Source organism: Leptodactylus fuscus, chromosome 6 (genome assembly GCF_031893055.1).
Source record: "Leptodactylus fuscus isolate aLepFus1 chromosome 6, aLepFus1.hap2, whole genome shotgun sequence".
NCBI classification, from domain to species: Eukaryota; Metazoa; Chordata; class Amphibia; order Anura; family Leptodactylidae; genus Leptodactylus; species Leptodactylus fuscus.
Window position 1 is genome coordinate 112,289,553 of NC_134270.1, and position 26,585 is coordinate 112,316,137.

Genomic DNA, 26,585 nt, shown 5'->3' on the forward strand with positions numbered 1-26,585 from the left:
CTATATTTTAGTCATGTAGCTTATATTAGTTTTGATAAACTGTTTTACTTGTGCTATTCTAAAAATCTGTTTATTTCTTTTAGAGGCATGATATGTCAGACCTGACAGCTTCGCCTGTGTCCTAAGTCGCTAATTTGATAGGTACATTAAAGTCTCCTGGTTCTGTGATCACAGTATTCAAAGATTGGAAAGCATCTACAGACAGAAGCAACTGTGGTCAAAAGTCAAAGTTTAATATAAGGGACAGAGACTACATTGTCAAATTGAAGCAAAAAAAACACAGTGCTATGGTTCCATATCCCCTTAAGGACACAGGGTAGTTTGGACGGTAATGCTAGGTCACTTTTTTATATTTTCCATTTTCAAATTCATTCACTTTCATATTTTTATATATTCCCTCCAAAATTCATAACTTATTTTTCTGTCAGCATAGCTATCTGAGGGCTTATTCTTTGTGTGACAAGTTGTGCTTTCATTTAGCACCATTATGGGGTACATAGAATGTTGTAATTAACTTATTAAAGATTTTAGGGGGGCTCTGTGAAAAGAACTACAATTCACCTACATTCATTTTGCATTAAAAATGCTATGACAACTTTGTCTGGTGGGTTGTTGTCATTAAGGTGATAACAAATTTATATTGCTTTACTTATTTACGTTTACTAAATAAAACATCACTTTTCAAAAATGAACAATTTTTCTGGGATCACCATTTCTATTACTGATCTCTATAACTTTTTTTACTTTTTTGTTGAGGGAGCTATGTCAGGATTCTTTATTTGCGGGACTAGTTAAAAGCAAGTTTAAGGGTGTTAGTCTTTGAAAACTATCAGCACTGCACAAAGATGATATTAATGGCAGTGCTGCAGTAGTCAAACCAAAGTCAAGCTTTGACTTTTGACCACAGCTGCTTCTGTCTGCAGATGTTTTAACAATCTTTCCATACTGAGATGTAATCACAGCACCAGTAGACAACTCAAGTAGTAGACCAATCAACTCAAAAATTAGGGTCAGACATGGCCTTACCAGCTGCATACCAACAATCAGACCCCCTGGAACTGTGCTAAGTTGACACATCATGCCTCTAAATCAAATGATGAGTAAAATAAATAAGTAATTAAGTTTATCAACAGTGATAAAAGATAAATGATTGAGGAAAAAGGAGATTAAACATTACCAGAGAGGGCAGGCGTGTCAGGAAGAGTTCAACTTGACTATATAAAAATGTTGATGTTATTTTGTCCAACCCCTGTGTGTTATCTAAGACACAATTATGGAAAAGCACAATCTAGGGCAGGGTTCACACAGGGTATTTTGGACTGGAATTTGACATGGAGGTCGCCTCAGATTCCGGTCCAAAAAACGGATAGCCGCGACTGGATGCCTACATCTGATCTACATCTGATGTAGCAGAGCCGAGTGTGCATCAGATGTAGCATCATGTGTGCATCAGATGTAGCAGTGTGCACACTCGGCTCTGCTACATCTGATGCAGCAGAGCCGAGTGTGCATCAGATGTACACTGCTACATCTGATGCACACATGATGCTACATCTGATGCACACTCGGCTCTGCTACATCTGATGCAGCAGAGCCGAGTGTGCATCAGATGTAGCAGAGCTGAGTGTACATCAGATGTGTAGTTGAGCAGAACTGGCTCAGCACTGCTAAGTCTCTGCATTCGCATAGGAATGCATTGGCCAGCCTTCGGCCAATCAGCGCTGGCTCTGCCGGAGGAGGCGGAGTCTAAGGTCGGACCTGAATGGAAACTGGTGTGGAGCGATCTTAGACTCCGCCTCCTCCAGCAGAGCCAGCGCTGATTGGTCGAATTCCGTACTCTGGCCAATCAGCGCTGGCCAATGCATTCTATTAGCCCGATGAAGTAGAGCTGAATGTGTGTGCTTAGCACACACATTCAGCTCTCCTTCATCGGGCTAATAGAATGCATTGGCCAATCAGCGCTGGCCAATGCATTCTATTAGCGTGAGCTGAGTTTGCACAGGGGTTCTAGTGCACCCTCGGCTCTGTTACATCTGATGTAGCAGAGCCGAGTGTGCACACTCGGCTCTGCTACATCTGATGCAGCAGAGCCGAGTGTGCACACCTGGCTCTGCTATATCAGATGGGCTGACCGGCACATCAGATGTAGCAGAGCCGAGTGTGCACACTCGGCTCTGCTACATCTGATGTAGCAGAGCCGAGTGTGCACACTGCTACATCTGATGCACACATGATGCTACATCTGATGCACACTCGGCTCTGCTACATCTGATGTAGCAGAGCCGAGTGTGCACACTTGGCTCTGCTACATCTGATGCAGCAGAGCCGAGTGTGCATCAGATGTAGCAGAGCCGAGTGTGCATCAGATGTGTAGTTGAGCAGAACTGGCTCAGCACTGCTAAGTCTCTGCATTCGCATAGGAATGCATTGGCCAGCCTTCGACCAATCAGCGCTGGCTCTGCCGGAGGAGGCGGAGTCTAAGGTCGGACCTGAATGGAGACTGGTGTGGAGTGATCTTAGACTCCGCCTCCTCCAGCAGAGCCAGCGCTGATTGGTCGAGATGCGTACTCTGGCCAATCAGTGCTGTCCAATGCATTCCTATTGGAAAAAGTTTATGTCACAAAAATCACAATTACACACCCGATAGAGCCCCAAAAAGTTATTTTTAATAACATTCCTACCTAAATAAAGGTTATCCCTAGCTATCCCTGCCTGTACAGCTATCCCTGTCTCTTAGTCACAAAGTTCACATTCTCATATGACCTGGATTTGAAATCCACTATTCGTCTAAAATGGAGGTCACCTGATTTCGGCAGCCAATTACTTTTTCCGATTTTTTTCTATGCCTCCGGTGTCGTAGTTCCTGTCCCACCTCCCCTGCGCTGTTATTGGTGCAAAAAAAGCGCCAGGGAAGGTGGGAGGGGAATCGAATTTTTTTGGAGTTTGCCACGTGATGTTCGATTCGAATCCAACACATCGAACAGCCTGATATCCGATCGAACATGTGTTCGATAGAACACTGTTCGCTCATCTCTAATTTCTGAAGCTATATTCACCAAAATTCTGGTGCACATTGTGCCAAAAAAAATGCAATGCTGGTTTGGGGGCCACATGGTGGCTCAGTGGTTAGCACTGCAGCCTTGCAGCGCTGGAGTCCTGGTGTTCAAATCCTGCCAAGGGCAAAAAACCATCTGCAAGGAGTTTGTATGCTCTCCCCATGTTTGCATGGATTTCCATCCCATATTCCAAAGACATACAGATAGGAACAAAAAAAAATGTACATTGTGAGCCCTATGTGGGGCTCACAATCTATATTTAAAAAGAAAATAAAAATGCTGGTTTAGGCTAAGGCCCCACATAGTGAAATGCATTAAAAACACTGCCAAAAAAAGCGGATCACATTTTTTTTCCACAAAGTTTTTTAATGTATTTTCACAGAGTTTTCCTCAGTAGACTTTCTATGGACTTTCTAGCCCGACAACTTTTCCTCAGGAATAATTGACATGCTGTGATATTGCAGCATTTAGACTGAGCTTTTCCGCTGCAGATTTTTTTCAGCAGTCCGTTGATGGGATTAGCCAAAATCCCATTCACTTTGCAGGTACTGTAAAATGCAACTTTTTTGACACTGTGTTTTCGCAATCTGAGTCTTCAGCTTCAGAAATGTTTTATACACTTTTATGACTTGTATGACATGGAAGGCATGGCTTCGAAAAAGGGCCATGTCATCAAAGAAAGTGGCCTTGGCCTAATATGCACTGAAAAAATGCAGTAAATTCTTGCCACATTTTTCTGGCATAAATTAAACCAACTAAGATGAAGTGTAAAGTTAGACTTAGTCTAAGAATACAATAGATTTATCAACCAGCATTAGACACTTGGCGCAGTTTCAGACTGTCTAGTCTAAGTTTGCAGTGCCTAACTTTTGGACAGTATTAATAAATCTGTCCCAGTGAGTAAACATACACAATACAGAAAAATCCCTCTTTTTGACAACTCCACCTCACATTTCCTGTAGCTGAAAATAAGATTTGGATAATGTTGAGGGGGAACATTGGACCCGTTGTTCCTACAAATATCTTTGAATTTGTGAGTATTTCTGGAATGCCTTACATGCACAACGTTCTGCAAGTCATGCTCAGTTTCTCAATAGGGTTTAGCTGGCTATACACATAAGACATTGATCTGCAGATCATTGGCAGATCTAACGTATGTTAGTATAATCTGCTGTTTATCTTATGTCTATTACCACAACAATTGATTCTTAATAGATTGCATAAAATTTAGCTAGTATACAAATAAATATCTGTATAACCATAGAAAAGCATAAAACCTCTTTTTCAACTATTCTGTAATTAATTTAGTAGTGTGCTTTGTGTTGTTGTCTTGCTTTATCACCCAACACCTATTCAGCATGGATTTCTGTCATGGACTTCTGTCCTTACATACTATTGTAAAATGTTTTGATACTTTGCATTCTTTGTTGCTTCAATGATCGCAAGGCATCCAGGCCTGAGGCAGCAAAGCAACCTCAAACCCTGGTGCTCCTACTACAATGCTTCACAGTTCAGATTTGGTGCCTCCTACGGACACTAGATTAAAACTGACTAGCATAATAGCTGCGGAGGGGTATAGTCCACACGATAGCCAACACTTTTTTAATACCTAATGTCAAGTTCCTAGTACTGTTGCTGTGTCCACCAAAGATATTTACAAAAAAATGAATATAAATTAGGTGATTGCACTACTTACCTTGTAGTGACCTTAATCTACCTGTATTAATGGGGTATTTATAGAATATGTACAGGATGTGCCATGATTCCCTGTAGATGTAGGTTCCACCTTTGACAGAACAAAGGATTCCCTCACTCCCATCTGGCGGTACCATGACCGGTGTGAATGCTGAGGTACAACCAATGCAAAATAGAGAAAATAATGTAATTTTACCGATATTAAATTTTCTTTTGACATTTATCTGTGAACTATAAAGTATAGTTCAAAGGCTTTAACATTAAGGTGTCATGTGACAAGTTTACTATACTCTTTTCCCCATTCTTGTACAGATGACGCCATGCTGCTGCTCCTTGCTTCTCTGCAGTGGCAGGTATTTGAGGATGAGAACTTGGCTTGTGTGCGAATGCTGGCTGGTGATAACATTGAGATTAGTAAAGACTTGGATCCAGGAGATTTGAGCCAGTATAGCCCTGTACCCAACTTCCTCCACTGCAGGTGAGTACTGACCAGCATATCTGATTTCTATAAGTTCAATTTTAGTTAGACATTTGCTTCATTAAAGGGGTTTTCCAGGCAAAAATAATCTTTCACAAAAGGTCTGTTAGTGCTATTAATAAATGAATAAGTGCACCAAATTCCTTTAGCAGTGTTTTGAGTGATTTCTGGATTTCTCTGTAAGTTCCTGGCATCTTCTACATTTGTTGACATGGCCATCTTCTAGTTCTGAATTTTCCTACAACTACCAAGATGCATTAATCTTTACTCAGAGCTGACTCACACCACCTCCCTCTCTCACTACTTCCTCTCCCTTTCTCACTCACACCCCCTCCCTGTTTCCTTAGCTAGCCCACCCAATACTAGCCCTGCCTAACTAACTCAATGCCCCCCCATCATACTTATTTGTCTTCTGGTCTGTATCTTCTCGGCACTCTGACTCAATTGCATAGGCATGGATGGCCAGCAGACATCAATAAGATGAGGTGCCAGCCACCTAGAAGCAGTAACGTCCTGCGCCCAGAAAATCCAGACTGGAAGAAAGATAAGTATGATAGGAAATTGAGTTAGTTAGGTGACGTTCCATTTCTAGGAGGGGAACTACAAGTTCCCCATAACGTCACCAGAAAATCTGAAAATGTGCCTTGGGCGGTCATATAACTGCCATGGCTATCAAGGTAAATATAGATTTTTGGAACAATGAGTAATTTAGAAGGTAGAAAGGGTAAGTTTAGCTTAATTTATCGTTATCAATTTAACGCTAGGTTCACACCTGCGTTTGGCACTCCGTTCTGTGGTTTCCGTCTTCTGCATGCAAGAAGACGGAAACCACAGACCGGGTCCGGCCGTGTGCGGCGGTGAGCGTTTTATGCTCTCCGCCGCGAAACCGTTTTTTTAAAATCTGGACACAGAGTACTGCATGTCAGACTCTGTGTCCGGATTAAAAAAAACGGTTTAGAGGCGGAGAGCATAAAACGCTCACCGCCGCTCACGGCCAGACAGCTTTCTCACCCATTGAAATGAATGGGTGAGAAAGAGTCCTGCAGGTTTCCGTATCCTGCCTCTGTTTTGTGCAGGAAACGGAAACCTGCAGAACGGAGACCGGGCGCAGATGTGAACGAGCCCTTACCCAGACAAACCCTTTAAGGGATCCACAGGAAATGGAAAAAAAGAACCAGAATCCAGAACCTTGAGGGATCCCGTTGTATTTCGCATGTGCGCAACTCCGGTTAGTGTAAGGGGAAAAGTTGCTGCCACCATCTTTAAACCCATTTTTTGCTTTTACAGTGTTGTGACTCATCACAACACCAGGAGGTAAGAGGCCCATAAGCTTTTCTTTCCCCACGGATTGGTCTGTAATACGACACCATATTGGCGCTCCGCGTCTCCTCTTTATATTTTTCAACTTTGCCTTTTACTCCTTCTCCCTGCAGTAAAACACACCTGGGTAGATTTACTAAGTGTCTAAATTTTAGACAGTTTACGACTAGAGTTACCATAGTGTCTGATGCTAAAAATTGGTGTATTGTTAGACTGTCTAGTTTAACATTACACTCCTTATTAGTTGGCTTAAATGTTTTGGCACACAGTGTTGCAACTTAGACCCCTTTCCCCACGAGGCCATGACTCTTTTTCAATAGCCCATTTTTTGAACAAGTGGTGCACAATGAAGCTCTTGGTTTGGACTTGGAGGATTACCTTTCTTATTTACGGCATGTAGAGGACGTGTTGTGAATGTTCTCTAAGTGTCTTAATTTTATACATCACAAGTGTAACAAATATGTGGCATAATGTAGAGACAATAGAATAGATTTACATTGTTATTCTTAGGCTTTCCAGCTGTGGGACCCCCATAAATCAGACACACCACATGATAAATGATAAGCTGTTCTGGTGGGCTAACCACTTTAATGTATTTGTAGAACAAGTTTTAAAGGGGTTATCTAGTTTCAAAGATTGATGGCCTATCCTCAGAGGTCTGCCAACTAGGATCTCCGCAGGTCACTGGTACCGAGCCATCACAGGAGAGCCACCTTGCTCAATCGCCATACAATCTGGCAATCTGACAATTTGTAGGGATCCCAGGTTGTTGGACCCTCACTGACCTAATATTGATGGCCTATCCTGAAGATATGCCATTAATACAAGAAACCGGATAACCCCGAGGTTTTATCACTAGATAAAAATTGAGATTGGCAACATGAGATACATTTCTATATTGCCATAAGTCAATACTTTATGCCACAATTTTATGATTCAAATATAGATTGTAATGTTCTTTTATAGCAAAAGGCAAAATTTACTAATATCACATATTTCTGTTCCATTCTGTACAGGTCCTATCTGGATATGGCTAAAGTTGTGGTATTTAGTTACCACTTCTGGTTTGTGCTGTGTTTGATTTTCATCACAGGTACCACCCGAATAAATATACTGTGTATGGGATACCTGATGGCCTGTTTCCATTTCATGTTGTTTGGTGGTACCCTTCTGTTGAAGCCAGTTCGTCATATTCTGAAGCTCTGGGATTATCTCATTACCTACACGGCTTTTGTCATTACCATGAAAAACCTTCTTTCAGTAAGTGTGAAAAAATAAATGAACTTATTTGGAAAATCTTTTACCATTCTTGTATATTTCAATATTGGGACAACCAAAACTCCTTTTCTTATTTTTGCAGATTGGAGCATGTGCCTATCTAGATAAACTCATAAAGAATAACTGTTGGCTCATCCAGACATTTAGTATGTTTTGTACTATCAAAGGATATGATCTAAGTGAGTTGAAGTTCTACTAGATAATTGGTACATATTGAATCCATCTTAAAACTGCATCATCAATGTTTTGTCTTCTAGAAATCCCATCAGATCAGTCATGTGAACTGCCAGAAAATGAAGCAGGAATTGTGTGGGATGCGATATGTTTTACATTCCTTTTGATCCAGCGTCGTGTGTTCTCTAGCTATTACTTCCTTTACGTGGTAGCTGATCTGAAAGCCTCAAAACTCCTTGCTTCAAGGTATCACTTATCTGTGACATAGATCCTTCTTCTTTATGCAGTATATTATTTATTAAATCAGTTTTCCTCCAAAAGTTGACAAGATCTTGTAATTGTACCCAAAATTAAATACTGTACTGAAGGTTCTTTGGTTTAATTGCAGATGACCATCTTACAATGAGGCTATCCTAGTGGTCAGCTAAATTACCCCTCGTTCACATCTGCATTGGTATTCTGTTCGGGGGAGTCCGCATGGGGACCCCCTGAACAGACTACCGAATGCATTTGCAAGCGCTGTGCAGTAAAAGCACACAGACCCCATAGCCTATAATGGTGTCCATGTGCTTGCCGTGCGATCTCCACCCTGAACATGCGGAGAGGAAAGTAGATTGTGAACTACTTTCCTCTCCACATGTTCACTGCGGAGATCTGGTGGCAAGCACATGGACACCATTATAGTCTTGCAATTGCGTTTGGTATTCCATTCGGTGGGGTCCCGAATGCGGACTACCCCGAACAGAATACCAACGCAGATGTGAACCAACCTTTAGGGGTTGGAGATTACTATTTGTAAATGAGGATACATAGGTAGAACATTTCTAAGTGCCCCCTGAGTGGGCAAATGCACTGCACTCTCCTGTGACCAATGGAACACCATACCGGGCCTTCTCCTTCCAAGCTGCCACCCAGACACCACACTATGCAGGACAGTAGGAAATAAAGGACACAGACATTATCTTTAATTTGAAGTACTCCTTACTGAGGTAGATGGCAGTTATGCAACATATGCAGATATTCTGTCACAAGGTAGATGACCGGTTAAGAGTAACGGTTGTGGTTTGGCCCAATGTACAAGGTCGCAAGATGGTTGGTACAAGGTCGCAGGATGGTTGAACAATACGCTTTCTATGTGAGGGTAAGTTCACAAGGAGTTTTTTGGTCAGGATTTTGAGGCTGTATTTGCCTCAAAATCCTGACCAAAAAGACGGCTCCCATTGAAATCAATGGGAGCCGCTCGGGAACTTTTTCTGGGAGCTGGCTTGTGCTGGCTCCTGGAAAAAGAAGCGAGATGCTTATTCTTCAGGTCGTTTCGCCTCACAATTCTGTCTGAAGACACTCCCTCCTCCGGACTAGGCCCATTGGGCCTAATCTGGAGCGTAGTGCGCGGCTGGATGCTGCTGCAGTGCACCGGTTTTCAGTCATGGCTACCCAGCTTTTGGATCAGAACCTGAGGCGGCCTAGATAAAATGCTAACAACTTACAATGGCCAGGGAATTTAGATGCACATGTAAGGCAGAAAACTGAATCCAGATTGTGAAATGTTAGTTACCGGTAGGGACTTTTTATTTTAATAACTCTGTCTCATTTTTTTTGTCAAAACACTAAGAGGGGCAGAGCTCTTTGAAGAGAAAATTAAGAAAGTAGTGGCTGCACGTTTAGAAGAGGAAAAGAAATGTGCCCAGGCAATGAAAAAACAGTAAGTGCTAACTAATGTATGAAGTGTTTATACCTGTATATACCTGTACCGACTGAGTCTGGCATTTATGCTAAAGGTAGAATAAATGAAACATATTGTTGTATAGTGTTTTCTGTGAATATGTAGCCTCCAATATTTGGTGAAAGGAGGAAACATAGGGGAGAATATGATGCCCTATGGCTAATCCATACTTGTGTGCATAAACCCTTAGTATGAGTGGAAAAGTGTTTATTAGATATCATCATACCTCATCTGTGTATGTGATACCGACAGAATGGAGCAAATCAAATCTAAACAGAAGGCAACAAATGATGAGAAAACAAGGAAGGAGAGCGGCGGAGAAGATACATCTGAGTTATCAAAGGAGAAAGGTAAACACCTACTGCAAAGCAGAGCATGAAATATCTCAAAGACTTCCAGTTTTTAATTTTCAATCGCTCGGAAATCTACCTTGTAAAAATGCTGCGATGAATCCAGGCACAAGTAGAAGAGGGTTAAAAAGACAGTTAATATAAAGCAGCAAAGTGACGCTAGGTTTGCACTAGTGCCTGGAGTCCATTCTGCATGCAGAAGACGGAAAGCTGTCAGACCTGCACAAAACTGAGTAGGAGACGGAAATCTGCAGGACTCTTTCATACCCATTCATTTGAATGGGTTTGAAAGATGTCCGGCCATGTGCGGCAGTGAGCGTTTTATGCACTCCACCGCAAAACCATTTTTTTTTAAACCGGACACAGAGTACTGCATGTCCGACTCTGTGTCCGATTTTAAAAATCGGTTTCGTGGCGGAGAGCATAAAACGCTCACCGGCGTTCACAGCCGGACATCTTTCAAACCCATTCAAATGAATGGGTATGAAAGAGTCCTACAGGTTTCCGTCTCCTGCTCAGTTTTGTGCAGGAAACGGAAACCTGCATGAACGGAGACCGGGCGCAGATGTGAACGAGCCCTTAGTATGAAATAAACTTATCACCATTCAATGTTGTGTAGGCACATCACTATTGGTGCACGTAGGAGTGGTAGATGCTGCCATTGCCTCTGTCTCCTTACACTGGTGGCTGGTCACATCAGTGGAATAGTATTCAGATTTAGCCCAATGTATTAACAACAAACATTTTTCAGGTTTATGTAAAAATCTTAAATACTACACATTGCTTGGCTCTCAGTTCCACTGTAACAGACTTAAAAAGTCACTTACTGGTCATCAGTGATAAATAGCAGGCTCAGGGGATTCATCAGCTCCCCTGTGGGCCCTGATCCAAGAGAGTTAGTGTACTCCTAGACCCCTGCAAGAGTAGTACATGGCACAGCACACTCACTGAACTACATACTAGACAGCGTACAGAATCTGATGCACTCTATGCTCCCATGTAATAAACTTGGTAGATATTTAACAAACTATCCAGTTTATTATATATCGATCCATATGAAGGCTGAGATGACAGCTAGGCACAGAGACAGGTCAATCACTATTCTTTCTCCGGTGCCCAGTCTCCTTACTGTCACTGCTGAGTCCCTATCACCAATTATCTTGCTCAGAGCCAAGGGGGCCTTAGTCTAAGGTAAGAGCGGGTCATCAGGCTACTGAGAGGGCCACAGGTCAGAGCCAGTACAAGCTATGGACTAGGTAGCAAGCTGATACTAAAGAAATGTGTGTGGGTTCAGTTTTATGAATGATCAAAGTAAATAAGTATATTCCCAGCATCTTATCAAGGTATCTTTTATAACACCTAATCGTATCATGTAAATGGTTTGTGATCTGTACGCACTGTAATTTTGCTTTTATGATATTATATATGTCCTTTGGTTGTTATATGAATTTTCTATGTTTATGTAATTACAGATGATGGAGACAAAAAAGACAAGGATGGGAAAAAGAAATGGTGGCAGCCCTGGGTGACTCACACAACAAGTAAGAAACATGGCTTTGTTTATTCTGAAGGATAACCTTGGGATATTTTTGCACACAACTCTCCTTGGCAGAAAAATGTGAAGTGACATCAGTTCTCACTTTCAGAACTTCATCTCTACTAGTTACATAATACTTGTGGTTGAGAAGAGGACACTGTCTATCTGTCAAGGTCATCTCCTCGATTCTCACATCTTTCTCTTCATTCAGAAGTGAAACTCCTTTGATTTCTTCATAGTCATATTTATAAGATAGTTCATAGTTCTGGTTATATATCAATAGCCGGGGGAAATCTCTACTTTATGCAGCGATTTGCTAATTTTCCTCTTAATCATTCACTTAAGGTATATGCACACTACAAGCCATGGTCCCTTTATTGTGCTGATCTATGGTTGTTCTAGGGGTCGTCCCTACGCTGATCACATATTAATAGAATATCCTATAGAACAAGCATTACTGTTATACCCCAAAAGAACTCATGTAAAAATCAAATCTGATTGTCTGTTGGGACAGTGTTCCTCTTTAAATTTAAATTTGTATTTTGTTAGTGGTTCGAAGCGGAAGCTATAGCCTATTTGATACAGACAGTGAAGATGAAGAGGAAGAAACTCGAGAAGAAAAGAGGGAAGAGGAGCCCCCTAAAAAGAAGACAGCTTTTCAGGTAAATAATTTGGTTTTGACCACTTTGCGGCAGATGCAGATAAAACAAACCTAAATTTGTACATATTGTTCAGACCTGATTGTAACTGTTTAGAGAAGTCAGCGGAACCTGTTTTCCAGGGAGTCTCACAGTTTTAAAGCCCCCTCACTATGTCACCCACACTTTTTACCCAGACTCCCAGCAGTTCATTACATCGATAACCACAGAGATGGTGTTAGGATGGCAGAGGCAGTTCTGTTCACTAATTGTTCTGCCAGGTAGAGCAGTACAGGTCAGGGAAAGCTGGACACACAGCACACCACAAATCACAGCAGAACCAGAAACTGAGAACTCTTACCAGCAGGTCTTCAGAGTTGAGTTGCAGGTCTGAGGAACCAGAAGGCAGTGGCGGGCAGTAGTCAGTAGATGGTAGCAGAGAACCAAAGTGTAGTCGTCCAATCTGAGTCATCAACGTGAGGGCACCGTAGTACGGAAAGTAATCCAGAGGGTAGGACAAGCAAGTCGAGTCGGTAACAGGAGAGCAGAGCAGTCAGCTTCAAGGAGCAGACTAAAGGTCTAAAGGCAAGCTAGGGTCGTCAACAGGAGTAGGCACAGTACAAAAATCAGGAGGCAAGAGGCAGAGTCAGAAGGCAAAACAGGGGTCACAAATGGAGGCAAACTAGACACAGACAAAGGAGAGCTTACTGTCAGGAACACTAAATAGCCAGCGGCGAGCTGGAGCAAAAACCCATCTTAAATAGGTTCCAGCCTGCTGTCTGTCTCCAACTTGGAAATACTTGCTCCGGTTCAGGAGGAGACCGGCAACCCCGGAACAGCGCCGTGGAGGTTCTGGTCTACTTCCCGAGACCTGGAAGCAGAGGACCGGGAGGGGTAGAGAGGAGAGGGCCAGCAACTTCAGCCCACCGTTGCGGAGGCTATGGCCCTACTCCTAACACATGGTCTATGATATTGTGTGTGTCTATACTGCAGGGACAGGTATTTACACAGCAGTCCTTCCTCAGGTTCTGAAGAAGAGTCTGTGGAGATGATATGACCTCCCTGGCCCTAAGGCCTCAAGCACACGACCACTGTGTACATGGTCATGTTAGTCATTCATTTCTATGGCTCCATACACACAGCCGTGTATTTTCACAGTCCCATGTATGGGACCATGAGCCAGAACCAAAACTCAAGACAGGTCCTTTTTCTGTCTGTTTCGCAGTTCATACTCACTAATCTCAGTGCATGCGGCTGTGGAGCCATGGGCGGCACACTGATGTCATCCATGTACTATCTGTGCCATTTAATTGCAGCCTGGCGACACTCAAGTGGTCGTGTACATGTCACATAGATAGAGACTGAACCTACAGGAGGAGTGAGGATAAGAGGGACTTTATATGGAAGTTAGTGTAATCTTATCTGCTGTTCAAGGGTTTAATCTAGTGTATAGGAAGCATGCAGTGAAGTTAGTTCAGCCTTTTATGGTATTAAGAGTTTAATACAAAAATCAAAAGTTGACCAAAAGTTTAGTTATGCTTTAAGGCTAAATGCACAGGTTGCATATCTCTTTCATATATTTAAGGTGTCTGTTGCTGCAGAATGTGCATGGATTTCTACACGTCCCATTCAATAAATGGAAGAGTGATAGAAATTTTTTGTAAGAATTCGTTAGATGGAGTAATGTTCAAAAATGAAAAACATATGACAGATATGTTCTTCTTAAAATACAATAATGTTATATGCGTTGACATTTTATCCAGCTAGCTTATGAAGCATGGACCACAGGCTCTAAATCTGCATTGAACCTTCGGAAGAATGATGAGATCACCATCCGAGAGCAGATCCGCAGAGAGATGGAGAAGCAACAACCAGATGGTACATGGTGATCAACATCATTAGTCTCTCCTATGTTTGGAAATATTTACACTACTTATGGACATTCCTGAATATCCTTGCTGTGTGTGCCGCTATATAGAGGTCCTGCAGCTGCTAATACGGGGACTCCACTGTTAGATAAAATTGCTCTCCCCACAGTAGGCAGAGATTGTTTATTACCATTCCTGCATTCCTGGTCAGGAATGAGTGCCATGTATACAGTTCAGAAAGCTATCATGACACTTCTTCCCCCTTTTCCAATGATCACTTAATTGCCAGGTTGCTGCAGATGTTGCTACATGTTACCAAACAACCTGCATTTGTTCAGTAAAGCCAGGGCCCCATGGGATGGAAACGCTGCGATTTGCCCGCAACAGAAATGCTGAAGAAAAAATCGCAGCGTTTTACAATACAGGCAAAGTGGATGGGATTCTAGCGAATCCCATGCCCACTTTGCGGTAAAAGCCGCCATGCGGAGACGCCGCGATTTCTAAAGCTGGCACAGTTTATACCTACGGAAACACCGGCGGTTACCCCATAGGTATAATTGTAGCAGAAAGTCCACAGAGGAAAACTCTGCGAACTTTCTCTTTAAAGTGCTACGGGAAGAACCGCGATGCGTTGCTGCCACGGTATTTCCCTCAGCGCATTTTAGCTGCGGGACGTCCTGTGGGGCCTTAGCCTAACAAAGGTTTATATGTCATACCCAGTTAGGCTACATTCATATCTGCATTGATGTCCATCTGGCGCAGAGTCAGTTCAAAATTGTAGGTGAAAAAGTCTGCAAGTGGGACTTTTTTGTCCAGTAATGTCATAGAGAAACAACAGTTACCTGATGGACCCCATTATAGTCTAAGTCGGAATCTATGGTCCATCATTAGATGAATGGTCTTTCCTGTGTAATCTGTTCTTCTGGTTCTATGAGAGAGCAGAAGAACAGATGAAACAATTGTCAGGGTCTGAGGTTGTTAGGTGGGGTGGCATAGACACACAAGTCCAGTTTCTTCAGTCCAAAACAAAGGTACAGTTTTATTTTCACTCTAAAAGGTAGTGCAGCAACAAAAGGAAACAATACAAAAATAAATACCTGCCCAGCAAGGCTCTAACTAAACATAGAATAGGTTACCTCACCTAGAATAACAGAAATCAAAAGCCAGTAGAATCATTCAGGACACAGCTCCAAAAATATCACCTCTCTCTTTGGCTCTCCAGCCAAGCTCTGCCCAGAGTCTACTGCTGGAGCTGACTTCTTAAGCCTCCCTTGATGAGCAGACTCTCTGCAGCTGAGTCGCTGCTGGAACATCCCCAAAGTATGGACTGGAGGGGGGGTGGAATGACAGGTCCCACTACCAACCTACCTGTCATTCCTAAAAATCCAACCCAGGACTGAGCATTTACCAAAATGTTCAGCAGATGAAAGTTGTCCGATGTGTTGTGATCACCCCCTTAAAGGGAAAACAAAATAGTGGAATAATGAGATACCTTTTAGGGGAAAAATGTGTGAAAAAAAAAAAAAAATGCAAACCAAATTGGGGAACAGAATTTTTTAAAAAAGGATTTTAGTTGCACTTTTAACTAGTAAAAATAGAAAAAATGTCATATTTTCCCTTGTTATTTACATATATATGGATATAAAAAGTACTAAAATAAAAAGGATAAAAAACATGGCCATATGTTTCACTGCAAAACAGATAGAAAACATGTTCAATAACTGAACAGAAAAAAGTCATTTTCAAACTCTCATGAAATAAAAATGTGTCTGGTCATAAATAGGGCAAATATGCTTTAATGGATTCCTATTAGAAGCAGGTATGAAGTAAATACATAATTGAGAACAATCAAAGATTTGTGTTCTATAATTGTTTATTTACACTCCAAATCGCACATATTACTATAATAATAATAATAATTATTATTATTATTATTACAAGCAGGAAATCAAGGAAAAACAGAGGAACCCCAAATAGAGGAATCGCAGACTGAAAGTCAGGAGGATACTGCTGATGGACCAGGTATGCCATGGTATTGCAATAGTCCATTTTATGTTTCTTATAATCTCTTTTGGCTCACTTTATTGTTATGCTCCCACATGACAGAAAATATTGTCCAGAGGATCATAAATATCATCAAGTTTTCCTGGGTCTTCATCCAAGCTCTCACAGATGACACCATAGAAACTCTAAATGCTTTCTCTAAAAGTAGTGTGGACGTTGCCACTGTCTTGAGGATTGAGCGATGCATGTTACAAAGGAACCTGGACAGGGTAAAACGTCTTATATTTTATAACATACATGCCTTCTTCAAACAGTTTTCTGTATCCTACTTAGCAATACATCTTAAGACAGATTTTGTTTCTAGGGTAAAGAAGCCTCTCAAGAAAGCATATCTGAGTATTACAAAACAAAGCAGCTGTCAAGGACTCAAACCTTGTCCAGTGAAGAGAACGATGACCATGTTAGTTGTGCAATAGAAGAGACTGTTCAGTCCACGAGACTGGAAATCTGTAAGATTCTCAGTGTGGAATCCCAGCAATCTCAGGATAGTTTTATCTCCAGGTAAAATGCTTCTGTCTTCTGTTACCCATGTAGCTATACAGAATTAACTAATGGCCTACAGTATATATAGTTTGGGAGTCTGATAACATACCAGTATTTGATGTTTTTGCTGTTTTGGCAGCTGTGACACAGAAGATTTGGTTTTGTCCTATGAAGACCCTGCTAGACCTGAGGAAACACCAAGAGACCGGAAACCCCATCGTATGCTAGCCTTTGACTCAACTTCTGTTGATAGTTTGGACTTAAGGTAAATGTTGAGTGGTTGACAACCATGATGAGCTTCTATATTAATATGAGAGAAACCACCAATGGAATAGTGATACTGAAAAAGGAATACAGTACATAGGAACACAGAGGTTTTCTGTCACAGTTGAGGCCAATAATTTGTCACAGTGGTCGTGTGTGGATGGCACATAATGGCTGCAACCTATTAAACAGTGAATAGTTACATAGTAGATGAGGTTGGACGTAGACACCAGTCCATCAAGTCCAACCTATAACTCTACAGTCCCCTACAGTGTTGATCCAGGGGAAGGCAAAAAAACTCCATGAGGCTCAAGCCAATTACCCCATTTTAGGGAAAAAATCCTGCCCAACTCCAATCTGGTAGTCAGTATAAACCCTGGATCAACGTGTCCTTAACAGATTCTAGAACCTATGACCTGTAATATTGTTCTGTTCAAGAGAGGCATCCAGGCCCTCTTTGCACTTGTTCAATGAATCCACCATCGCCACTTCCTGGGGCTTACAGTTCCATAGCCACGCTATTCTCACTGTAAAGAATCCCCTTTTCTGTCCTACTGAGAGGGGACCCCTGCTGCCACAGGGCACAGAGCAAGAGCACCATTTGCCCTATGGTTAAAGCGGCCCTGGCTACTACAATGCTATTGATTCCTGGGTACTTTCACAAATGACTTTTAGCCATTTTGGTTCAATAAATTAAACAGGGAAATCTGTTGTACGTTGTTTATCTGAGGTTGCAGTTCCCTAATTTTCAGACTGCCGAATAAGTAAAACCGTTGAATTCCAAGGATGATTGTATATAACCTTACATTTCCTGAATCATCTGCTTATCAAGGAATATATACATTTATTTAATCTATAAAATGTAACAAGATTCTAACGTTTTACATTTAAAGGGATATTTCTTTTTGTCCATTTTCCTATGCACATCTTTCTTTTAAGTGTTATCTTCCTTAGTCATGGTCTACATGAAGATGGAAGATTGGAGCTGGCTCAGGAGGATGAAGACTATGAAGGAGATGCAGAAATGACAGAAACAAGAACGGACATCCCTCCGTCATATAGCACAGTTATTTTAAAAGAAGAAGAGCATTCTGCTGAAGCTGAGGAGACAACCCAAGAACTGGAGGAGAGCAGGTCATTGGCGGATGTTCCTCAGTTACTGACTGCTAGTGAACTGCTACTGAACAAGTAAGGAGGGCTAAAGAATTTACTCAAGTAGTATCTAAAGACTGTGTCAGAGGTCAAGGATAAAATCATGTTACAATAACTGAATTTTCATGAGCCTTCGTGAATACATTGAGGATGCCTGCAAAGTAAGACATAAAGGCAAATTTTCTATTATACATGCAGCTCAATTCTGGTGTAACTTGAGCTCAGAAAAGGTGTACATGCTTTACAATACATTTATTAACTCTTTGAAACCATTTCTACACCTTCTTTGACAAAGTATGGCTTAGTGTAAATGGGGCCCTGCTTATCAGTGAAAGGGGTGTAGCTTAATAGCAACCCCATGGGCTATAAATGCACCATAATTTGTTGGAAACTAAGCCAACCAATAGGAGGTATAAAATTACACTAGACAGTCTAAATGTCAGCCAGATTTATTGTTCAGCATAAGACACTTTGATATATCTGGTGCAGTTTAAGACTGTCTAGTCTAATTTTGAACTTTCTGACGTTCAGACAGAATCATGCTTATTTATTCTAGATGCTAAAGTGTTCATTTATGGTTAAAGGGAATGTCTCTCACATTTTTGTTGATGACCTTTATTGAGCATAAGTGAGTGTGATTTATTTATTTTTTTCACTGTCCCCGGCTGATTTAGCAAATAAACTTTTCACCTATTTTTATACATTTTTTTTTTTTTTAAATGTAGATTGTGAGCCCCACAATGTACATTTTTCCCTATCTGTATGTCTTTGGAATATGGGATGGAAATCCATGCAAACACGGGGAGAACATACAAACTCCTTGCAGATGGTTTTCTGCCCTTGGAGGGATTCGAACACCAGGACTCCAGTGCTGCAAGGCTACAGTGCTAACCACTGAGCCACCGTGTGCCCAATTGCCCATTTTTGCCAGGACAACCCCTTTAATTACATTGAAGTGAATGGGACAAGGCTGTAATTATATTGCACAGCTGCTATGAACCAGTTTACATTACATAATGTATACAGCAGTCTTATTTTGACTCTGTAGCTGGGAGTTTGGGGGTGCTGAGGGTCAGACTGCTACCAATCTATATTATCCCATTTAAAAATAATTCAAGTACCAGCAAATGTTTTGTTTTTGATTCTTAAACCAGTTCTATTTTGATCTATTTTCTTTTTCCATAGGATGTATAATGATGAAGAAATGGAGGAGTCAGACAGATTTTATCAGTTTCTCCCACGCCCCTTGCGTCTTGTCTTCGCTCTCTATAATACCATTGTATCAAAGTCTGAGATGCTTTGTTACTTTGTCATTATTCTTAATCACATGGTATCTGCATCTATTCTCTCCTTAATTCTACCTATTCTCATTTTCCTGTGGGCAATGCTATCTGTACCTAGACCCACAAAACGCTTTTGGATGACAGCTATCATCTATACTGAGGTACGCGCTCTGGCAATTTTCTACCAGTATTCTCAATGTAACCTGTATGTAACTCCTGTCTAGATGATACAGGAAACATAAGGTTATACAGTATACATGATTTGTATTCGATGCCTATGTAGATCTTACTTTCATCTCCTACAATAAGATCTTTTGGTTTAATTTCTTATAGCCAAACAGTAAGAAATTTGTGCAATAAGTAATATAACTGTAACACATGCTTTGTAGTCCCACACAGCGACTCTCATTACTTTACATAGATTAGATTATTATCCTGTTAACCATAGGATGAAAATAAGCTGCCCCTACACATTAGATATATGTTGGCTGAACCTGCAGCCTCCCGACTCTCACCCAATGGGCAGCTCAGATTTGCTGTTGCCAAAGCTTTCTCCTCAGTCCTATTGAGCACATATATGCTATTGTGTGAAAGGGGGCATTCACACGGAGTTTCCGTGCGCAAGCGGAAAAAGAAACCAATTGAAGCCAATGGGAGTTTTTTTTTCCCACGAATTCTGCATCAGAATCCACGCACGGAAACTCCGTGTGGATGGACCCTAACTTGACCGAGTCCCTAATAAATATTAATAAGGAACCATGCTGATTAGAAAAACTGTTGAATTTGAGGAATATCACAGCATAAATTACAAACATATAAATCTATTATATGTAAATGTATATTGTTCTAAATTTGCTCTAAACCATGTTTTATGACCATCTTGTTTCAGATATTATTATTATTTTTTTAATTATTTTATTACTGATGTATCTTTCCTGAATGTTTTTCTAGATTACGGTTGTTCTCAAGTATTCTTTCCAATTTGGATTTTTTCCATGGACGTCTACAGTGTATCGGAGTATGAATGCAGATAAACCATTCCGTCTTCCCAATATAATTGGTATTGAAAAGAAAGATGGCTATGTACACTTTGACCTAATACAGCTCTTAGCCTTGTTTTTGCATCGTTCTATCCTGAAAGTAAGTTTAGCACACTATGGGTAACCTCATGTTTATTGGGGTTGCTGCAAATTTTCTGTGTGCATTTTCACATTTACAGTATAATATATTTGTATGAGATTCATACATATAAATTGTCCTGATGTGAGGATTTTTAGAATGTCAGTTTGTGATGTGGATTTTGACTGTGGGTTTTATCCCGTTCAATGTACTTGGTGAAATCCTCCAGAAATCTTTAGTAAAATTCATGTTTTACAAGCAGATTGTACTACAATATCATGCTGAAATCTGCCACGTGTGCACCTACCTAAAGATACATATACATGCGTTAACCACATAGTGTAAAGTTAGCCAGAGGTGACAGCATCCATCAGGGGAATTACAAAAATCTTTTCTTTATTTGTTCCAACACATGGCATAACATTTCTGCACCCAGCATAAATCTTTGTCTAGTCATTGTAAGGGGAGCTATAGGCATTAGGTAGCAGTAGGTTGATGGCTAAAATTATGGTTGGTTGCTACATTTCACCTGACAGATGTTCATTATTGCTAAAATTGTCCATCATCTCTATATATATGCAAATTGTACAGTGCTGCGAAATATGTTGGCACTATATAAATAAAATGTATTATTATTATTATCATTATCATTATCATTATTATATACCACTGTAGTAATGATATCTCTTGTCTGTAGTGCCATGGTTTGTGGGACAACAAGGAGGTCTGTTTACCAGAATCCAAAAAGAAGAAGAAGAGTAGGAGGCAAAAAAAACGAGGGAGTAAGGGAGAAGATGACACCAACTCTGGGCTGGTTCCATGGCATCTTTTTAAACATCAAAATGCTTCAAAGAATGTCTTCAGAAAAAGGAGAGCTTCTCAAAAACCAGTGGTTGAAGGTACCAGGACTTCAATTGGTAGTGTTTTTCTTGGGAGATGGTAGTACATAAATTTATTTTGTAATTCCTTCCAGCTGCCGTATACTTTATAATATATATACAAGGATTATGAATGATAATCTGTTTTCCCTTAGCCCAAACAGCAGCACAACTGGGGTATTCCTGCCCCTATGAGCTGTTAGGACAGGTGGAATTTTTAATTACCTAACAGCTTTGACCCCTATAAGAGGCCAGAAGACCGGCTCCGCCCTTGTGTTAGTAACAAGTATAGCATATAAAGAGCAATTACAAAGTGGTACACACACATAAAGAATCTGTACAACAGTACCTCCTAGGGATGGAGCCTTGTGCTGCTGTTTGGGCTAAGGGAAAACAGATAATCATTCATAATCCTTCTTTCCCCCTATGCCCAACAGCAGCACAACTGGGGATTTAGCAAGTATTGTTTCCCCTAGGGCGGGTCATCCTGGCAGGCTGATGCCAAGACGGAGTGCCCAAATGCTGTAGCATCGGTCGTACGCCAGTCCAGTCTGTAATGTTTGGCAAAAGTCAATTGTGAGCTCCAAGAGGCTGCCGCACATATTTGCTCTAAGGAGAGGAACTGTGTCTCTGCCCAAGATGTCGCCACTGCTCGGGTGGCATGGGCTCGTAAAAATTCTGGAACAGGAAGCTCTTGGGCCCGTAGGGAACAGCTAATGGCCTCTCTGATCCATCTTGACAGGGTTGCCTTAGATGCTTTAGAGCCTCTATTGTGGCCAAACACATTGACTAGAAGATTCTCTGATCTTCGGAACGGTGCTGTACGGTCTAGGTAAATACGTAGTGCTCTTACCAGATCCAGTGTGTGTAGCTTCTCCTCCTGCTCCGAAGAAAGAAAGCTGGCAAGGCAATTACCTGGTTGGTATTCTGAAGTGTGGGTACCTTTGGCAAGAATCCTGGGACGAACCTCAGCTGCACCCTGTCTGGAAAGAAGGTTATGAAGGGCTCAGAGGCCGCTAGGGCCTGTAATTCACCAACTCTCTTAGCGGAGGTTATTGCCAGCAGGAAAGTCACTTTCAATGACAGGTACTTCCAGTCCACTTCCGATAAGGGTTCAAAGGGGGGCGCACAGAGCCCTTGTAGAACCGCGGCCAGGTCCCACCTTGGGACAGGGGGCCGTACCTGGGGGCGGAGCCTGGCAGCCCCCCTAAGGAACTGTTTGACGAGAGGATCTTGTGATAACCGTGTCTCCAGGAGAGCAGATAGAGCTGACACTTGGACTTTAAGGGTGGCAGGTGCTAGTCCTCTCTCCAGGCCGTTCTGTAAGAACTCTAGGACTGCATCTCTGTCTGGATCGCGCTGGTTGCCTGTACACCAATCTCGGAATATCCGGGCGATCTTTCGGTAGCTCTGATTGGTTACCTCTGCTCTAGAATGGGCTAAGGTACTTAGCACTCCCTGGGACAATCCTCTGTCTGCGCGTATGGCACGGTTAACCTCCAGGCAGTGAGGTTGAATTTGTCTAGGCCCAGGCAAGGCCGACTGTTCAGTGACACCAGGTTCCTGACTGGTGGAAGCCTCCAGTAGTTCCCCCGACTCATAAGGATAAGGTCGGTGAACCATGCCCTTTTTGGCCAGAACAGCATGATCACTATTGCCGAGGTCTAGTCCTGCCGAGGTCTAGTCCTGAGTTTCGCCAATACCTTCAGAATCATTGGAATGTGAGGGAAAACGTATGCCAGCTTGCACCTCCATGGTATTGACAGGGCATCCACCGCCAAAGGGTTGTTTTCCCGGTACAGGGAGCAAAACCTTTCTACTTTGGTGTTGTATTGGGTGGCCATCAGATCCACCTCGGGGAGACCCCACCTCCTGGTCAGGTAGTGGAAGATGTCCTGATGTAAGGACCATTCGCCTGCGGTCGGGCGGCCTCTGCTGAGTTGATCCGCTAGGATGTTCAGGCGGCCCTGGATGTGAACCGCGACCATCTGGGAGAGGTTCCGTTCTGTCTAGGAGAAGATCCGGTTGGTGACTTGCAGGAGCGAGGGGGACCTGGTTCCTCCCTGCTTGTTGATATAATGGACTGCGGTCAGATTGTCCGGCCTTACCTTGACCGCTTTCCCCTGCAGAACCGGTGCAAACGACAGAAGGGCTCGATGAACTGTGGTAAGCTCACGCCAGCTGGATGAGTGCGTCCTCTCCCGCTGATTCCACGTACCTTGTACCAGGGTCTCCCACAGATGAGCTCCCCAGCCTGTGAGGGAGGCATCTGTAGTCAACAGGGTCCAGGCGGGCCGGACCGAGGACTTCCCATCTTGCAGATGGGTCCACCAGGGCAGAGTTTGCCGGGTGCTGATGGTTAACTGGATAGGCTTCTGTACTCCTGTAGGATTGTAGTTCCAGACTCTCAAGATCTCGTCTTGTAGTGGGCGCATGTGCCATAGGGCCCAAGGAACTGCTTCTATGGTGGCGGACATCAATCCTAGGACCTTCACAGCCGTCCTGATGGTGACCCTCCGTGTAGTAGATAAGTGATGTACCGCCCGAGCAATCTTCCTTTTGCGAGAGGAGGGTAGAGGGATCGTCATATTGAGAGAGTCTAGAATAAGTCCCAGGAACTGAACTTGAGTTGATGGCACCACCACTGACTTCTGCCAGTTTACCAGCCACCCCAGCTTGCTTAGTAGAGCTACAACGGTCTGCACCTGCATGGTAAGAACCTCCTTTGAATGAGCCTTGAGAAGCCAGTCGTCCAAATACGGGATTATAAATATGCCTTGAAGGCGCAGGGCGGCAGCGACCTGAGCTATGACCTTTGTGAAGGTGTGGGGGGCGGAGGATATGCTGAACGGGAGGGCTGCGAACTGGAAGTGCGCCTCTTTCCCTTCTATGTATACGGCAATCCTTAGGAACTTTCGGTGTGCCGGAAAGATGGGTATGTGGAGGTAGGCGTCCTTCAGGTCCAGAGTGACGAAGTGATCTCCAGGCTGTAAAAAAGGCAGCACTGACCTGATGGTTTCCATGCGGAAGCGCACCTTGCGGATGAAGTGATTCAGGTATCTGAGATCGATGATCATGCACCACTCGCCTTATGATTTGGGGACCAAGAAGACTGGAGAATAGACGCCTGTGCCTTGATCTGCGCGGGGTACCACCTCCAGCGCGGCCTTGTCCACGTACTCTTGAATCGATTTCTCCAGATGAAGTTGTTTGGAGCCCTGAAGAGGGCGGGTTCTTACCATCTTCTCTGGTGGCTGGGAAATAAAATAGATTTTATAACTCTCCTGGATCATCTGGATGACCCAGGGGTCCCGAACACTCTGGCGCCAGGCATCCACATAGTGGGAAAGATGACCGCCCACCGTGGGGGGGGGGAGGGAGAGGTGGGGGAATTAGAAGGAGGTTCTCTTATGCCCACAAGAGGAACCCCGACCTCTTCCTCTGCCGGACCGCCGCTGACCTGAGGCTCCCCGACCCCGAAAGGAGGTGCTCTGTCCTACTAAGGGCTGCGGCAAATTCTTGCCCTTGGAGTCAGCCAATCCCTCCATAATGCGGTCGAGCTCCTTCCCGAAGAGCTGGCCGGGTTCAAAGGGGAGGCTACACAGGCTGTTCTTGGAGGTGAGGTCAGCCCTCCAGGGCTTCAGCCACAGGGGCCGGTGAGCAGCGGTAGCTAACGCCATAGACCTGGCGGCCAGACGGGTCTGGAAGTGGGTGGCCTCCGTCAGATGGTCTACCAGCAAGGTGATGTCCAACATCGCCACTAGGAGGTCGTCCCAATCCACTCCGGAGTCAATATCTTTGGCCAGAGACGAGAGCTCTGCCCGCAGGCCAGTGGCTACTTCATTGGCGACAATGCCAAGAGAGGCCTGGGCAGAGGAGGCCGAATACACTCGCCTCAGAGATCCTTCTACCCATCGATCCATAGGATCTCGCAGACTTGACCCATCTTCAGTCGGGAGGACCGTGCGTCTTGATAGTTTAGCCACAGCCACATCTACTTTCGGCGGAGGGCCCCACGCTTTTAGCTGGCTTTCAGAGATAGGGAATAAGGTTTTAAAATGCCTGGATGGGGGAAAGGGTTTCTCTGGGCGCCTCCATTCCCCTTCCATCAGGCGGAGCATCTCTGAAGAAGGCTTAAAGGTACGGGACTTGCGGCTTGAGCCTTCTCCACCCTCCCGATCTCTGATCCTGAGTGCTCTGAATACCTTTGACATCTTCTCCATAGGGAAGATCTCCTTCTCCTCCTCAGAATCCGACGACGACTCCACATCTCTGAGGCGCAGGTTCTCCAAGGGCGGAAGGGATAATTCACACTCCAGGCGCGGTCTCTTAGCCAGGTGGGAGACGGAGGTTTCCATTCTCTTCATGGAATCCTGGACAAATCCCTTCACCCAGGATACCATCTCACGCATGGGGGTCGCCTCAGAGGAGGGAGCTCTACATCCCTGGCAAAACTGGTACTGGGAGTCGTCCGTAAGAGGGATCCTGCAGGTGGCACACGCAAGGTGCTTCCTTTTTGAAATGGCCTTCCTCCGTGGAGGAATGGCGGAGGAGGAAGAAGAAGACATTCTGTTAGGAGTATTTAGGTTCATTGCTTTCTATTTTTCTTACCTGGGGAGTTTTTGGCTGCGCAGTGTCTGGGGTGGCATCCTGGCGCTGCGGGGTTGTCCTGTCGTGGGTATTGGTGCACACCTTCTGACTTGCACGCGCGCACTGTTGGTAGGCAGCTTTATTTCCTGGTTGAGTAGTCTGTCCTCCCATTTGCACCTGGGAGGAGTGGTCTCTACTCTGTATTTAAACCCATGCCTCCCATGGTTCTGTGCTGAGTGTCGCTTTTACAGAGCTAGGCCTTAGCAGGAGGAGTAGGTGGTTATCTTGGATAGAGGAAGTTCCGTGGTTGGTTTTTGGGAGGTTTGGGTGAACTAGTTGGTGTGTGAGTTTTCCCCTCTGTGTTCACCAATCCTCCCTCTGTGTATAATTGACTGTGTGAGTGAATTGCCTTATCCTTTGATTTCTACTCAGTTTCCCTGTGTTTGTTTCCTAGTGTAAGGTTCCTTCCCATATTGGTTTGGGGAATCCTTTCCCACATTTTCCTGTGTGCTGCTTGTGTTGTAAGTCAGCGCACACCCTTGTCAGTCCCTGTCAGTAGCAGCTTCACTTGTTCGTTAGGGGTGACCCCCTTTAGTCTCCAGTCCCTAGAGATCTTATAGGGCATTACTTCTCCC

The 26,585-nt window shown here is 43.3% G+C and overlaps 1 protein-coding gene across 1 annotated transcript in view; it reads left to right on the forward strand.

The window, feature by feature from the left end:
- Positions 1-26,585, forward strand: part of LOC142210033 (piezo-type mechanosensitive ion channel component 2-like) — an 83,983-nt gene that overhangs the window by 40,086 nt on the left and 17,312 nt on the right. The window contains exons 25-41 of the mRNA XM_075279063.1: positions 5,064-5,229; positions 7,566-7,809; positions 7,910-8,006; positions 8,085-8,247; positions 9,614-9,703; positions 9,977-10,074; positions 11,547-11,615; positions 12,161-12,273; positions 14,013-14,127; positions 16,071-16,139; positions 16,224-16,390; positions 16,486-16,682; positions 16,804-16,929; positions 17,907-18,116; positions 19,266-19,524; positions 20,315-20,503; positions 21,180-21,381. Of these exons, the coding sequence (XP_075135164.1) occupies positions 5,064-5,229; positions 7,566-7,809; positions 7,910-8,006; positions 8,085-8,247; positions 9,614-9,703; positions 9,977-10,074; positions 11,547-11,615; positions 12,161-12,273; positions 14,013-14,127; positions 16,071-16,139; positions 16,224-16,390; positions 16,486-16,682; positions 16,804-16,929; positions 17,907-18,116; positions 19,266-19,524; positions 20,315-20,503; positions 21,180-21,381 (2,574 nt within the window). The remainder of the gene's footprint in view (positions 1-5,063; positions 5,230-7,565; positions 7,810-7,909; positions 8,007-8,084; positions 8,248-9,613; positions 9,704-9,976; positions 10,075-11,546; positions 11,616-12,160; positions 12,274-14,012; positions 14,128-16,070; positions 16,140-16,223; positions 16,391-16,485; positions 16,683-16,803; positions 16,930-17,906; positions 18,117-19,265; positions 19,525-20,314; positions 20,504-21,179; positions 21,382-26,585) is intronic.